The 15,003-nt window shown below is 40.6% G+C and overlaps 1 protein-coding gene across 1 annotated transcript in view; it reads left to right on the top strand.

The window, feature by feature from the left end:
- T265_02776 (hypothetical protein) overlaps positions 1-15,003 on the top strand; it is a gene marked incomplete at both ends in the record, with an annotated part of 71,664 nt that overhangs the window by 4,395 nt on the left and 52,266 nt on the right. Inside the window, 2 exons of the mRNA XM_009167101.1 lie at positions 3,777-3,898; positions 8,824-8,904. Of these exons, the coding sequence (XP_009165365.1) occupies positions 3,777-3,898; positions 8,824-8,904 (203 nt within the window). The remainder of the gene's footprint in view (positions 1-3,776; positions 3,899-8,823; positions 8,905-15,003) is intronic.

The following is a 15,003-nucleotide window of genomic DNA, read 5'->3' as shown; positions in this document are numbered from 1 at the left end:
ATATATATATACCCGAAGACAGCTAGCGCATTCATTTTAGAGTCCTCTAGAGCTGGGCTGATGCAGTCCTGTCAGGAGTACGTCACCCGGTTATCTCTCACCTAATGTGATGTAGCAATTGTTAATGAAATTAGACAAAGGGAGAAAGTACTGATAACCTAACACAGTGCACCAGAGATGACAATGGCGTTAGTTCATGAGGGTTAGCTCCTTGGTGTTAATTATCCTATTTGCAGATTTGCTGCACACAGCATATTGCTGCGCAGGGTCATCATAAAGTTGAGCAAGTAAACTTTCTCTAAACAAGCTGCTCCCACTTTCTTTAAAGGAATGCTGCCATTTATCCAAACTGCATTCTGTCTGTCTGCTTCAGCAGCGCACCAATTTAGTGTCTAAAGGAATTAAGTGGATTTTCCGTTGGCCACTGTTGCTGGCGGTAATTTACTGGGACGATAAAATTGTACACCAACAGCAGCCCCGCGTGAAGTGAAAATCCAACTGTGCATGTCTGAGTAGTTACCGTCCTCCCCTGTTTAGGGAACAACAGACTGCAATACATCCATCGACTTCATTCGTTTATTCCCCAATCTGGGTTTGTGTGTCAGTTTGTACTTTGTCCTAATGATGCTTGCCCTGTCAGACACTCTCCGGTTCATTTCCTGTTTGATTTGCATTTGCCTCTAAAGTTAGGAGCTCACGATGTAGTTTTGTTTTTGCAGTCGCATTTCAGCCCATCCGGCGCACTCACCCACAGGTTTACCTTGGAGTAGGAGATCTCTGAGTTTGCCTGTCAATATAATTTGACCAACAATCAACCTATTTTTGCATAAGTAGTTTTACAGAGACGTAGACAACAAAAGATATCCACAAAGCGATTGTCGACGCATTATGTTTATCCACAGTTTTTCAGTTATGTTGCACAACCTCTTCAAATTTCAATATGGTAGAGTATCTTTATATGGGCCACTGAAGCATGTCTACCAACCCAGCTGACCAACAAGTTTCTGTTTGTATGCAGAAATGAAATGTTTACTTGTGAAATGCATGATTAATTCAAAACTGAGAGATGATTGTGAAAAGTAGTACAACAGCCACAAAAAGAGGGACATATTTAGGATGAAAGCGCTTTAAATCCTGGACTCGTGAGTCTAATGAAATGGGCTTTAAGTTGTGTAAAAAAGTTCGGCTCAGAAACACACGTACGGAGGTCAGCAGCTGAAGAACGGTTAAACAATACTAGATGCTACCCAAAGCACAGTCAACATTAGTGTGTTGAGCAAAACATGGCTGTCGTATAGCGTTAGGTTAGGCATTGGAAGGAAACTCAGTCAACGCCTTGTTGCTCACATAAGAGAATCACAGCTATGCAAAGAGCCTGAAATTCCGTCCAAAACCACGTAACTAGGTGTGTAATTATAAAATTGACAAGCGCCCTAATGGACTGATTCTTAAAACAAATCTACTTAATTTATAAATGTGCAGTCGATGCACGCACGTTCTCCGTTTTTGGGATTTACTGGACCCTGACCATACGACCAACAGCATCACGCTGCTGTCTGGCAGACGACGAACCAGCTGAACGATTTGAGCACTTGCAATATGAATGGCTTCTGGTCTACTAAATTATTCAGAACATCGGACTGCAACTGATTCTCTCATCTACATATTCGCCGATCCTCACTAATTCCTAGGCTTTGAGCTCTGCAATCTTGTGGCTTAGAATTTCAGGCTCTATTGTATTCCATAACAAACTGGTCTAAATCTGAAGCCAGTGGAGTGATTGCTGCATTTCCCACAAGGACATATTATTGCTCAAGCAGGACAGCCCAATACTCCACAATTAGTCAGATTGTCCTAATAAGTTGGAAGTTATCTACGAAAATCATCTGCTTACAAACGTTATCAAGAATTAAATTTACTTCATTTTTTATAATTGTTATTGTTTACTACTTAGTTTTACTACTTGCATCAGTACTTCACGACCACGTTTTATATTGAAGTAATAGTTTTGGGTGGATTAACTGGAGCTTGTGAAGTGGAAAGAAATACCGTGCTCCGAATAGATAGACTTGTTAATCGATAGTAGGCCAACTGATATGTTTCTTAAGTTAAGTGCCGTATTCAGCAACCTATGCAAACAGCTTGGAAAAGTAGTCTGTACCAGGACAGTATTCTGCATGTATACACCACAAAGTTTACTCACATGAATGTTCTTGGATGACAGCAGACGAACTCCGCTTCACATATGCACGGAGGGACAAGAAGTGCTATAGAATTAATCCTTTCTAGGGTACTGCAACAAGGCCTGTCATGAAAGTGTTATTATGATCATATATACATATATATATATATATGTATATATATATTCAAAAACGTAAGGAGCATCGACCATCTCAAACAACAAACCCTACTAACCGAACATGTCAACCCACGGTTATGGAAATCATCTGGAAATTATCCACGTGAATAAGTGATGAACAACCCTGTCATCAAACGGTCACATGATCAGATTAAGGGTATAAAGGCAAATATCCCAAAAAATGCACCCGCGAATTCATGGCACACGGACAAACCGATGAATCACCGACTGATCTAAATTGTCTCCCCTTGAGGCATAATTATTCTGCTTAATACAGCATTCATCAGTTAATCAAGCATAGACATCATTGCTAGCTGATGCGTTATCGGGGGGCATACAATTTTCCACGGCGTTGCAGATAATTTTGCAAACCTTTCACAAGGAGAGGTGCCTGAATGCGTTTCCTAAAATCGCTAGATCAATGTCGTTTACGATCGCCTTGCGCCAATTCCCACTTAATCCCTATTCTTAGTTTTTGAGTCACAATCTGCTCGAATCATTGACCACCTGTAAGTTCAGTGGATGCTTGCAAATTCGCTTGTTCAGATCACGATGCGGTCTCCGGCTAGTATGACAATAGCAGAATTCCCGTTTTTCAGTTTGATTTGTTTGTTCGTCTGTTTTGTTCCTCAGATAGCATGATACATGTGATTTTAAAAAAAACGATCCCTAAAACTATGGATCAGGTTTTTGAGCAAATAGTTGTGCATGTAAGATGAAGTATGGCACCAGATAAAGCATGTTAGAGTTCGTCGGGGATCCGCAACCTTTGGCTCTCTTGTCGGCGGACAAGTAATTGTTGACGAAGAATGTTAGGTCCACTTATTTGGTGCATCCCGATTGCAGCCATTGCATGTCAACCTATTAGATGCGCCTCCTGAAGGACATATGAAAAACTCAGAAGGACGAGCACACTTTCCTAACATGAGAGGCAAATGCCGCAATGAAGTATTTTGGTTGCTAAACTTATCTACATGTGTTTTCACAGAAAGTTGCAATCGTCTTCAAAATGTATTCGTATTGGCGACACTTATTCTGGCTTGTCTGGATGGTGTTCTAGGATGAATTTCTTTCCGACATACATGAAGCAGCTGATCGTATCTTTATGACCCACGTTTGCTTGCTCTCGTTTGACGGAAGCTTATTCAACCGTAGTGAATATAGTCGCTGTTATTAGTCGGCGAATTCGGGCGAGCAGGTTAATCAATAGACCAGCACGTAATTATTCGGCCTCGTCCACCGGACTGGTGGAAGTACCAGCTAGACGAGAAAAACTTATTTGCCTGCATGTTAGTTTTGTGTGACCGCACAGTTCCCCTGGCTCTAAAAGGGAAACAAAGCTTCGCAATCGTTTTAGTTACTCAGGTTACGTCTATAGGGAATAGCATAACTACATTTTTCATGGTTTTTATGGCAGCAGCATGCACTTTGATTAACCTTCTCGTTACCACCATGAATGCGGCAGATTCTCTTTTCGCAATCAGTTCGATTACTTTGGGTGCCAAAGCTTCTGGAGATCACACAGCGTCTGTCAATGTGGTCAGTTGTGCTGATTGTGAACAATCAAAATGAATTTGCACTGAATAGCATACCTGTTTTGTTTGCGTCAGTTTACAGGAATTTCTGACATAACCGTTCTGCTTTCTGCTTTTCTTTTGCATTGACTGGGATTGTTCCAGTGCACTACAATTGTTTCACCACAGCATGCCCACAATATTATTAGTTTCAGTGACTTCAAAAGCCCCATATGAGCATATAATTTGGGCTCTGTCTATCAGTGAACAGTTGGTTGCATGGAACCTAATCCAGATGCCATCTGAATTGCGTCAGTTTACGATACAGCGTTACGTCACCTGCGATTAGTTGGTTCAAACTAGACAATCTAGTAATCTGAAGAAACGTTCCTTACTTTAAAATCCACAGGCAAGACTCACATCAAAACTTAGTATGTTTGGGACATGTAGCAAGTTAGTAACGACACCAAATAGGTGGCTGGATTAAGAGCTTATTGTTTACCCGGTAAGATATTTGTCAAGAAAGGTGCCTTGAGGACTCCAAGGTAATCCCATTTGTTTTTCCATATAAGATTTACCTGAATTTGAGGTATGTCGAACGTAGGCAAAGCGTAAGTCGCCTCTATTTTAGTGGGTAATATGTAAACACGGGTGGCTAAAATGCGTCGCGTTCTGAGTTTAAAAGGGGAATTTACAGGTGGTTAACAGGTAAGAAATCAGCTGAAAACACTTTGACGCCTCAGTGTCTCATTAACTTTTGTTGAGGTTCCTCAAATAGACGTAAACGTTCTGCAAAAGTACCACCTGGTATGCGATTGGCAAATTATATTCAACCGCAAATAACTGAATTTATAATTTTGTGATATTCTTCAGTCGATGTACTCTGCGAATCTCGTATAGTTTGCTGATCAAACGAACGGAATACATAATGGGTATTCGGGGACTATGCTTACCTGGTGAGTTCCAAAGACGCCGAAACTGGGAGCGATTTCTCGAGGAGTTTCCATTAAACTGATGTGTTATATCAAGCAAACCACTTTAATCTATTATAACATAAACACGCGTTTCACCGATGTGGAGAAATCTACAGTTGATGCAAACAAAAATGACGTTACATCCGGTCACTAAAAAACCATTCGTAAATACACCCGTGCATCTGGTCGACGAAATTAATAATTAACTAGTAACTAATTAATTAATTACTCAGTTTCTTAATTAATTAACCAATATATGGTAATCAGATAACCCAGTACATCATAAATTTACTCTGACAGCTAATTACACGGTCAAGTTAACAAATCCAACAATGAATTAATATGTTGTGAAATCTCAGTTAGAGGGGAAAAAATATAAAATGCGACCTCAGCCAAGCTAGACTAAATTTCTAAGACTGACATTCTTCGGATACATCTAAATTCGAGATCCGCAAAGGAGCAGATGGAGAAAATGATCACTTGTGGGTTGAACATAACTTTCCAGAATGGTTTCACTTCTCAAAATCAGTTAACTCTGCAGAACCCAAGAAATCAAAGTACCAATATGCTACCTTCTAGCTAATACTGACCTACTACAACAACGGTTGACGAAATAACGGTCTCCTGAGCCTGTTAGGTGAGCATTTTCCCATTTCAGTGCCCGTTCGCGAGAATTTAATTTAACTGAGACTAACTTCCCCGATCTTCCTGGGTTGGCCGTTCCAGTTCTGAAGGATATAATGTTGTGTACAGTGAAGCCACTTTTTTCGCTATATACCATACGTAAAATTATGAAATGGTCACGGGGCATTCACTGGAAATTACATTGGTAAACATGTACGTTTCCATTGAAACTTGAACTAGTTGAATGATGATGGAAGGTGATTCCATACAGAAAGTCATTTCTACACCTCAAGAGCTTCAATTATTTCTACTCATCAAACACTCATTTGTGTGACGAATGATTCTCTTCTAAACGTTACATATGGTACAAAAGTTGCTGTGACACCATTTATACTATATATAAATATAAATATATACTTCCAATAAAAATTGCCTAAAACGGCAATGAAACAACAAACCGAGTTCATTCCTAGTCATAAATCAAAAGGGACTGATACGTTATTGAATGATTATTGAACTACGACAAGCCGGCTAACCTACTGACCAAATGAGGAACCGTGAGCGACTGATCTATTTGTAGCATAGTTATTGGTGTGTTCCGGCAAATTGAGTACTGTGGGCCATTCCTTATAAAAAGGCCGGACAACGAACTAGCATTACCATTACTGTTGCACTGCCCTTTCACTATCTACCATACCCTTATCACTCAACGCAGGGCTTAACTATATGGGCAGGCATCACACTCTTAAGTACCTAGCAAACTTGAAGCAGCTTTTCATCCCACTCGTTAGAGTGCGAGAGGCGACCTTCGATGGTCGGACTAACTGTAGGAGACCGCATCGTGATCTAAACAGGCGAATTTTCCAGCGTTCACTGGACTTACAGGTAGTCAACGATTCGAGCCAATTGCGACTCAAAAAACGAAGACGAAGGCGGTCGTAAACCACATCGATCCAGTGCTCTCCAACAACACATCAGCCATCAATGATGTGCCTGCTTGATTAACCAATGTACTAAGCCAAATAATTATGTCTCAAACGGAGACAATTCAGAGTGGTCATCGATTCATCGGTTTGTTCGTGTGGCATGAATTTGCGAGGGCATTTTTTTGGGATATTTGTGTTCAAGCCTTTAATCTGATCATGTGGCCGTTGGATGACAGGTTATTCATCACTTTTTCACGTGGATGATTTCCAGATGGTTTCAACAAAACGTGGGTCGATATGTTCGTTTGGCAGTGTTTGTTGTTTGAGATGATCGATGCTTTTTACGTTTTCGCATATATATGCATACATATATATATGGCTGGTGTATCTGGATATGAATTTCCCGACCCATGAGTAGGGGTTGGTTTGTGTCTCCTTTGCGTATATATTTATTCTTTGTGGTCACTCTTCTTTTGGAATCGGGATACAGCTTTTCCTCTATACGTTTGGCACTAGTTATCTGCTGTTATTAATATCTCTTCGTAAGTAAAGGCAGTATGTCAGCTGCACGCAAATAAACCGTTTATATATGCCAGTACACTTCTCAAACCACTGGTTGAGACGAATATCAGGATCTTATGAGCTAAACTGTTCTCGGCGAACTAACGTCCATATCCTTGGATGGAATGTCTCGGTTTCAAAATTTTTGTTGATCGATCGTGGTTTTGATGTCGGGTGGTCAAATTTTGTGCATTAAGCGTAAAGGACGCAGCTAAGCTCTATAGGGGACGCAGTGGCTGGAGTGAGAATGGACATGGAATTTGTTACAAACAAAATAAGTAAAAGGCCGAAACCCAATGTTGATTTTCCATGTTCCAAAGTAGACATTTCCTCTTATTATTTTGGATGTTTCCGACAAACACCCAGCATCACTGCCCGTGCAACACTTAGTTTGCTGTTTCATCATTCTGCAGACGCTTTATTTTGCAATTCTGATTGTTATTCCGACATTTAGTTGACAATAATGATAGGTTGTCAGAAACCGTTTGTTATTCCATATCTACATTTTTTCCATTTCCCTAATAAGAAAAGTACATCGATGAGGTGTGCAATCATTTTAGGGAAAGTAGGATTCTGCCCAATTAGGTAGTTGTCTAGGATACCTCTCAGCATACTCATACAACCTATTGGTATTGAGAACGGTAAAAAGCTGATCTAAGCCTTTCGCGGTCGGAACGTCTGCGGTCGGTATTTTCCAGTACCGAAAGTCTCGTCACTCAAAGTGTGTGGGTTGGTACAGATCATGGGTAGCAGAGCCTGGCACCAGATTGTTCTGAAATGAAAACCTGAAAGACCGAATTATCCTTGCTTTGAAAAAAGCACAAACCTCCTTAATTGTGTTCGCTTGCATACCTAAGCATCCGTTCATTTTGAATCTCTAGAAAGGATTTTAACGAAAGGGTTTTAAAATGAACTCGATATGCAGCCTTATTGCGCTCATGTTGAAGTGTTCATGTTTCACTTATGTTTATCTCTTTTATTCGTACGCTATTTTTGCGAGTTAAAAGATTTTGTCATGGGCTGGAAATTTTGGTACTTGTCTGGTAGAGAATCTGGGAGTTTCTAAGATATCTAATCTTCTTATGCACTCAACATAAAGTCCATTGCAGTAGGTTTCACCAGGTACCGGGCTACCTATGTACAACAGGATATTTAATCAGCACATGACTTTGGACGAAAGCACCCCGTTATTTATTTCATGCAACCGGCTTCTTTTTGGGAGTTTCAGCCGAACAAGACAAAGCCTCACATTAGATGTGTGCGTACACTCCAAATTAAACTTGAGGCAAGATAACAAGCAGCAATTCTGACGGGAATCTCACGCAGATCGGTGAAATCACGAATAAAAGTAAAGACTATCAGACGCCTCAGGAAGTTGGTAAAAGTTCCATGGGTGTAGACGTGAGGCATTGGCGGCCTCGGCAGGACACTTAGGATTGGTCAACAATTCTAGCGGTCCGCGCGAATTACATTTGTAATATCAAACTGGCGCTGCTATGGCAAGAATGATAATCATTGCTGTTCTACCAGTTGATGAACGTGAAAGAAAGTCTTGTTTCTTTACACTCCCTGCACTCTCCAACAAGTCCAACAGTTCACCCAGAACGAAAGTCATAAGCTTGTCAACTTCAAATCCTCTGCAATGTGTTCAGGAATACTTGTAGACGTCAGTTTTCCCTTATTTCGTAATGAAAATGCTGGAAAGTGCATGAAAAGGAGCAGGTATCCAGAGTTCCGGTTTTACTAATTTGGTTTCATTTGCAAAATTTACAGCACTAAATGCTTGCGTAATATTCTGTTCCGAATGCTTCTTTGATACAAATCACTATATCGCCTGGTTTATTTTTCTTCTCGTCTTTTTACAGTTAGGGACGAGGCCACTTGGATATCCGTTCTTCGACTGTACACTTGATACGGCTCAAGAGTATTTTTACCAGTTCGCTATAGTAAATCTTACAATTACGTTAAACATACCTCTTCTGGACGGAAGCTTTTAAACAAATGGAACAAATGAGAACCTCGACCGCATTGTTCAAGGCCGATGCTCAGTTGTAAGGCGGTAGTTACCAACATCATGTGACTACAGTAGCTCCGGTTTTACCATACATCCCGTGCACTTGAATTGTGATGAGCGTTCATCCACTTTGTTGCTTCCTAGCTTGGGGCTGTCACCTCCTATAAGATGCGAATTCCTGATCTTTTAGGATCTGAGTGTGGGTAAATGATTATTTTAGGCAGTATTCGGTACTTGGCTTATTTGGTCTTTATCTCCATCCCCACGAGACCAGACCACTACTTAGGTTTTTTTCTCAAGTTTGCATCTTAACTTTGTGAGACCAAATTTTGCCGGAATACTGAAAGCCTAAAATGTCAACTATTGGGGATGAAAATAAGACTGAAAAAAGCAAGAAGTTTGCATGTTTCAACGATTGACCGGAGCTGAGCGCATTAATCATGTAAGCAACGGAACATACGCAAAGAAATCCCACGTAGAAGTCAAGAGGGCTGAAAACCTGGGAGGGGGGTTTGGTCTTAAAGTGGAATGTTTAAGCCAAGTACCACAATTATTTACACTTAATACATAGTCGGACGACCAGTTGACACTGACAGTCAACCTAGTTTTGGTGGTCAAAGATGACACTATAGGTAGAAGGGCTCTTGTTGCAATCAAATATGTTGGACGAATTACGTAACGCGTGGAGTCCATCCTCGACATCACGTGAATGGAAGAAGAAAAAGCGGCTAATTCAACAGAATTCTTTAATTCAACCGCATAAATGCAGTTAGGCTAAATTGGTGGGCGAGAAAATTGTTTAGTGAATATACACTCACTTAAAACCTGATTCTACCTGATGAGCCCCAAAAAGGGCGAAACCGGTAGTGGGCTGTCGACAGATTTTTAGCAACCTTACGAGTAGTGCATTACAGAGAAAATTGTTTATTTGCCCGATTCGCATCAGTGGCTCATTTCATGACAAAGAGTTATCTTTCGTCATTTTGCTCAAATGAGGTCTAATTATTAGGTTCTAATTTTGTGGGTTCTAATGACGCGGTAATCTTTGTAGATTTGTTTTATCCACCCACTCTGCTTCTGAGAATAATATTACCTTTTTAATGTAACTCCGAACTACTGCTCTTGTTTTTTCGATAACCCAATGGTGTTTCTTATGGACACTAATTTCGGCAACGCGATATACCCTTGGTTTCGGTTGAAATGAGTATCACTGTAAATGCTTGTCTGAGAGATTCTGAAAGAGTCCAGTTGTGGCAAACGCATGCTAGTCAACAGTGTTTGGGTCCAACAAGGTCAAGATAAACTAAGTTAGCTACTTTAAATCGATTGACATAGGGGTACTACGATCTCATAAGTAGAGTCGCATGTATTCGACTACGAAGTTTAGTCATTCTGATGTGGTCACTTAATCAAGTCCGCAGTCGGAAGTGGCATCTAATCCATCCGAACGAACAAGTGAACGACCATATTTGGCCATTTAGTCATCCTATATATTTACGCAGAAGCTCTGTGTTTTGTCCTGACAATACAGCCGTGTCCCGAGTTCTCTGTGTTCTCCTCATCGCGTAATCTGACAGGCTCAGTGTAGGCGTAACCAATAGACGGCCACCCACGATACAACAAATACTTTTGCCTTTTATCGATACAACTATATGTATGATATTGATAACAACTTCCTTATCTTGGATTGATAGTTTTGCTCATCGTTCAAGCAAGCAAAGTTATGTTTTCAGGTGCGTCTTCACCTTCTCTGTTTTCTCAGTTTGTCACGTAAGTTAACTACAAACTAACAACAAAATCTGTTAACTGACAAGTTCCAAGCTGGAATAAGCTAAAAAATAAGAAAGACAAATGGCCATAATGACATTTATCATGAATAAAATTAGTTCAATCAACATCTCTGGCGGAGAAAGTCAATCGTATGAAGTTGCTAGATATGATATCATGCATTCTAACAAACAAAGTAGCACATGCTAACTTAAGCTGTTAGAAAGTCGTCAAAATAAATTTTTCTAAAGGAAAATTTAGCAGTTTCTTCATCGAATATTGTCAGTTGTTCGTCTACACCAAAGACTGTGCACACCAAATCCTCAACGAAAATCCCAGCATTTGTTAAATAACCGCAGTTTTAGTTCGGATGTGGGGCACAACATTGACGTTATATGGACAGTCACAGTCATTCACGCATAAACTTATATCACACCGTCATGCTCGTGCAATAACATACAACATACTGTCCAACAACGATATGTCTAGCTCTTTCCCCCAATATTTTGACAGCTGAACTTTCCATTACCATTATATTGTTGAAACCGATGTGTTCAAGGATAAATTGGTGTCTGGAAAACGCAGCTTTGTGTGCTACCTTAGCTTTAATGCCGACAGCATGGAACTAAACCTTTCTCATCCTCGTCAGTTTACTAAAGCGCTCAATATTTCCAGCAAATTTCTGGTAAGTTTTCTAGTTATATGTGATACGTGGCTGGAATTCTGAAGCAACTAAGATTACTCAGGTCGGACCATAATCCCATAAGAACAAACTGACTGGCAAGCTGATTTTCGTTGCCGCGCCACGCCTAATCTCACGATGGTACAGGAGAATTTAAACTTCTCTCCAGCTCATAACAATTTGCATATATTAACTTTTCATCTAGTTGGACAAACTTAACAAAACTGATAACCGGACACGAAGATGATTTTCTTGTGCATTTTTGTCAAACTTCCTGTAGTGTGAATGCCTGATCACAATTCTCAAGGCAAAACAACATACGAATTCGAAATTATCAGTGGGACCTAGAGGGATAAAATACATTAGGCGAATATTTAGTCTGACATCTTGATCTTGATCCGAACTATTGCTTGACCAATTCACGAAGTAAAATATAGGTTGCATGAGTCTTGAATTTTCGTTAAACGCTGAAACTCTAGTGTCTCACTGTGAAACGTTTACATTTAAGAGAATAACAACTGATAAGGTCTGCATCGGATGCCAAACCTCTATCCACGTGCCGAAAACTGAGATATTTTTTGGACGGAAAAACGTAACAGCCAATCTATCCTACGCGGTAAATTGTGCACTTATATAGTGGCGAACAGCGCAGGTGCATCTTCATACATTTTAGAAATAGTTATCTTATAATTCAACAACGTTGGAGACACCCGTACGTTCCAGAAACACAACTATGTTACGGGGTTTGATTAACTGATGTACACCAACGAAGCCAAACTGCAGGCAGTTTGAGAGACCCGGCTGTAAAATGCAACAAAACACCCCTTTCCATAGAACACTTTATAACTTTGTTTTGTAATCTTGCTGTAAGCGCTGAACTAAGGGTACAGTTAGACACTGAAATGTGGTCAGAAGCTAACCCGAGAACTAAACGTACGCTAGGACAAGACATGGCTGCTGTCATTTTTTTCGCAACGAAACCTAGGACCCCAGGTACGACGATACGAGGAAGAAACAGAAACAGTGTCGTTAATCCAACAAGGCGTGCAACAAGAAACTGATTGTACATATAATTTCCCCCGGACAGGGCAACGGAAAATGAATCCCATGTCAATAAAATGACGCACGTTGGCCTAGTGTTAAGTAAAACAAGCAGCTTATTCTGTCAGCATCTTCGGTTCCGCTGCTCAGTGTCCTATGCAGGCATTCAGACATCCGGTCTGGTCAGTGTCGCTTCACTTGGTGTTGTTTTTTGTTTGGATTTACATGGATAACTAATAGTGGATGGATAAATTATTGTTATTACTTGTGTATAATACATAAACAACTACACTATCAGTGGTTTTCTTGGTCGAGCACAGCTGCTCCAGGCTATATGTGTCAAATCGAACCAGTAACATTACTCATCTTGTCAGGCTCATATATTTTGAACGTGTGGGATATTAAACATATAGGTCGTGTTAGCCGATAGTTGGGTAGCGTGTTCCTGCCAAACCTTTCAATGGGGTGGTTGCATGCGGCGTTGCTGAAGTGCGAGGAAAGCGGCAGGACAAATCAAGTGCGTGAAGAGTCAAAAATTTTCGGACGGTTTTAAACGGGTGTATGTATGAAAATAGACCGACATTTTTTACCTCAAAAGCTGCACTGCAAAAAATATGTTTATCATTTCTTCCTTTTTAATCTCAAGTTCAGTGCAGAAAGTCAAAAAGGTGGCTAGTTCAAAGTATATACAAAGACCAACGAAGTTCAGTACTGACAGTTTAGCCTTCGACGTAAATAGAGCGGACAGGTATACTGCTCGCAAGCTAATGTCTCATGATTATCCGTGGAATTCCGTAAGCAGTTTTGTTGTGGAATTCGACAGTTCAGATAATCGTGTTTTGATGAGTAGATTAGCAACTTGCCGGAAGAGTGGAATTGCGAAAATATTATGAACTTAAACGATTGGCCTTCAGAAAACCCAAATGTCCAGCCTATCTCACTTCCACACCTAGAGCATCGAGTCAGCAAGGAGACGCTCACAGCAAAAGAGCGATTGTGGAATGCACCGCTTCCTGAAAACAGAAAATAAGCGCTAGGATGTGTTACCAACCACCTGTTCAATTGTCTCTCTTCTTGCTTCGATGCACGTTGATGTACTGACAAAGTTGTTGTGAAATTACTCCACACCACATAAACTTAAATATAGCACCTTGCTTTGTGCTTCTGACGTCAACGTCGGCAGTTGCGTCTGAAATTTTACCGCTGCTATCCTAATTTGTTTACCAGCGTCAAAATAATCACGTGGTGTATTACGACACCACCTGAAGGGAGGCTTCAAGCTGGTCAAATCTGAGAGAGTTCAAAATCGAAATGAAAGTAAAAAAGCAAACAAAAGAGATACTTTGTCAGAAAGACAATGATAATCCATTTAGTATAAATAACCTAATGTAACGGATCAGTTGAAACCCTTCGACGCCTGTCAGTCACTGCATTCAGCCCATGGGTACTTTACGTAGAAAATGGAGCATGCTATTCAATAAAAGCAAAGTTACTGTAGTTGTTGAAAGCCAACGGATGCTGCCTACGATTATCTACTCGGGCCAAACTCTTTGCTTCGGAATAGAATGAGCCAGGATATTTTAGCAATATCCAATCTGTTGCATAAGCACGGAGCATGGCAATATAATCAGATTATGCCCTGTCGGGTTGTTCTTTGAGTGGCAAGCTCTATCTTTGGCATGCGGTAAGAGAGTTATAGGACGCTCTACCACTGCTGACCTCTTCGGACTTTCGTCATTTGTGCCTAGCGAATCCCCTCCTAATCCACGTGATGTTTGATAATTAGCCACCGGGGGCTGCTGATGTAATCCTGTCCACAAAATTGAAATCACAATGACGAAGAAGCAGATTTATTTATGTTTTGATGAAAATTGAATGTGGGAGACTCCCCTCGAATTCACACATGTTTGCTCAATTTATTTCATCGAGTCTTTCCGATTTTCAGCTGCTATTCATTACTTTCCCATTTTCATCGTGAACGACCGAAAATTATGTTTACAAATGTACGGTATATGTGCTCTTTTCGGTTAGTTGTAGATAGTCGGAGGGTTTGTAGAATCCAGGCACATCACTCTCGTGTGAATAGTTATGTCACGCAAACCAGTCACATCGCTTTAGCGTTCTGAAGTTAAAACGTGCTAATTCAGGTGCGTCTGAAGGACGCTTGTAGAGTATGGTAACTTGTTCACCTCGAACGTCAGATGATAAGCTTTATCGGGACAAAAACGATGGTCATGTGCTCCCTTTTCAGATTGAACTCACTGGAATAACTGTCATTACATAATGTGGTTTATCGGAAGACCAGGATGTCAGTGTAAACGTTCCCGTTAGTGAAGTTTAGTTGTGGAAGCACAGTCAATTTTCAGGCAGCCTTTAAAGTTCGTGTGAAACGTTATCGCCTGTTGCGTTTCCGGTAATACCAGGAGGCTTCCCTGGATAGCCAGGGCAGTCTCATATGAAGCAGAAACGAAAGAAAAGGATCGAGTTATGACGTTTTCAGACCAAGTTTCACTAGAGAGTTCAATGCTTTTATCCACTCAT

Source organism: Opisthorchis viverrini (genome assembly GCF_000715545.1).
Source record: "Opisthorchis viverrini unplaced genomic scaffold opera_v5_36, whole genome shotgun sequence".
Taxonomy (NCBI): Eukaryota; Metazoa; Platyhelminthes; class Trematoda; order Opisthorchiida; family Opisthorchiidae; genus Opisthorchis; species Opisthorchis viverrini.
The sequence above is the reverse complement of the archived record's forward strand: the minus strand, read 5'-3'. Positions and strand labels throughout refer to the sequence as shown.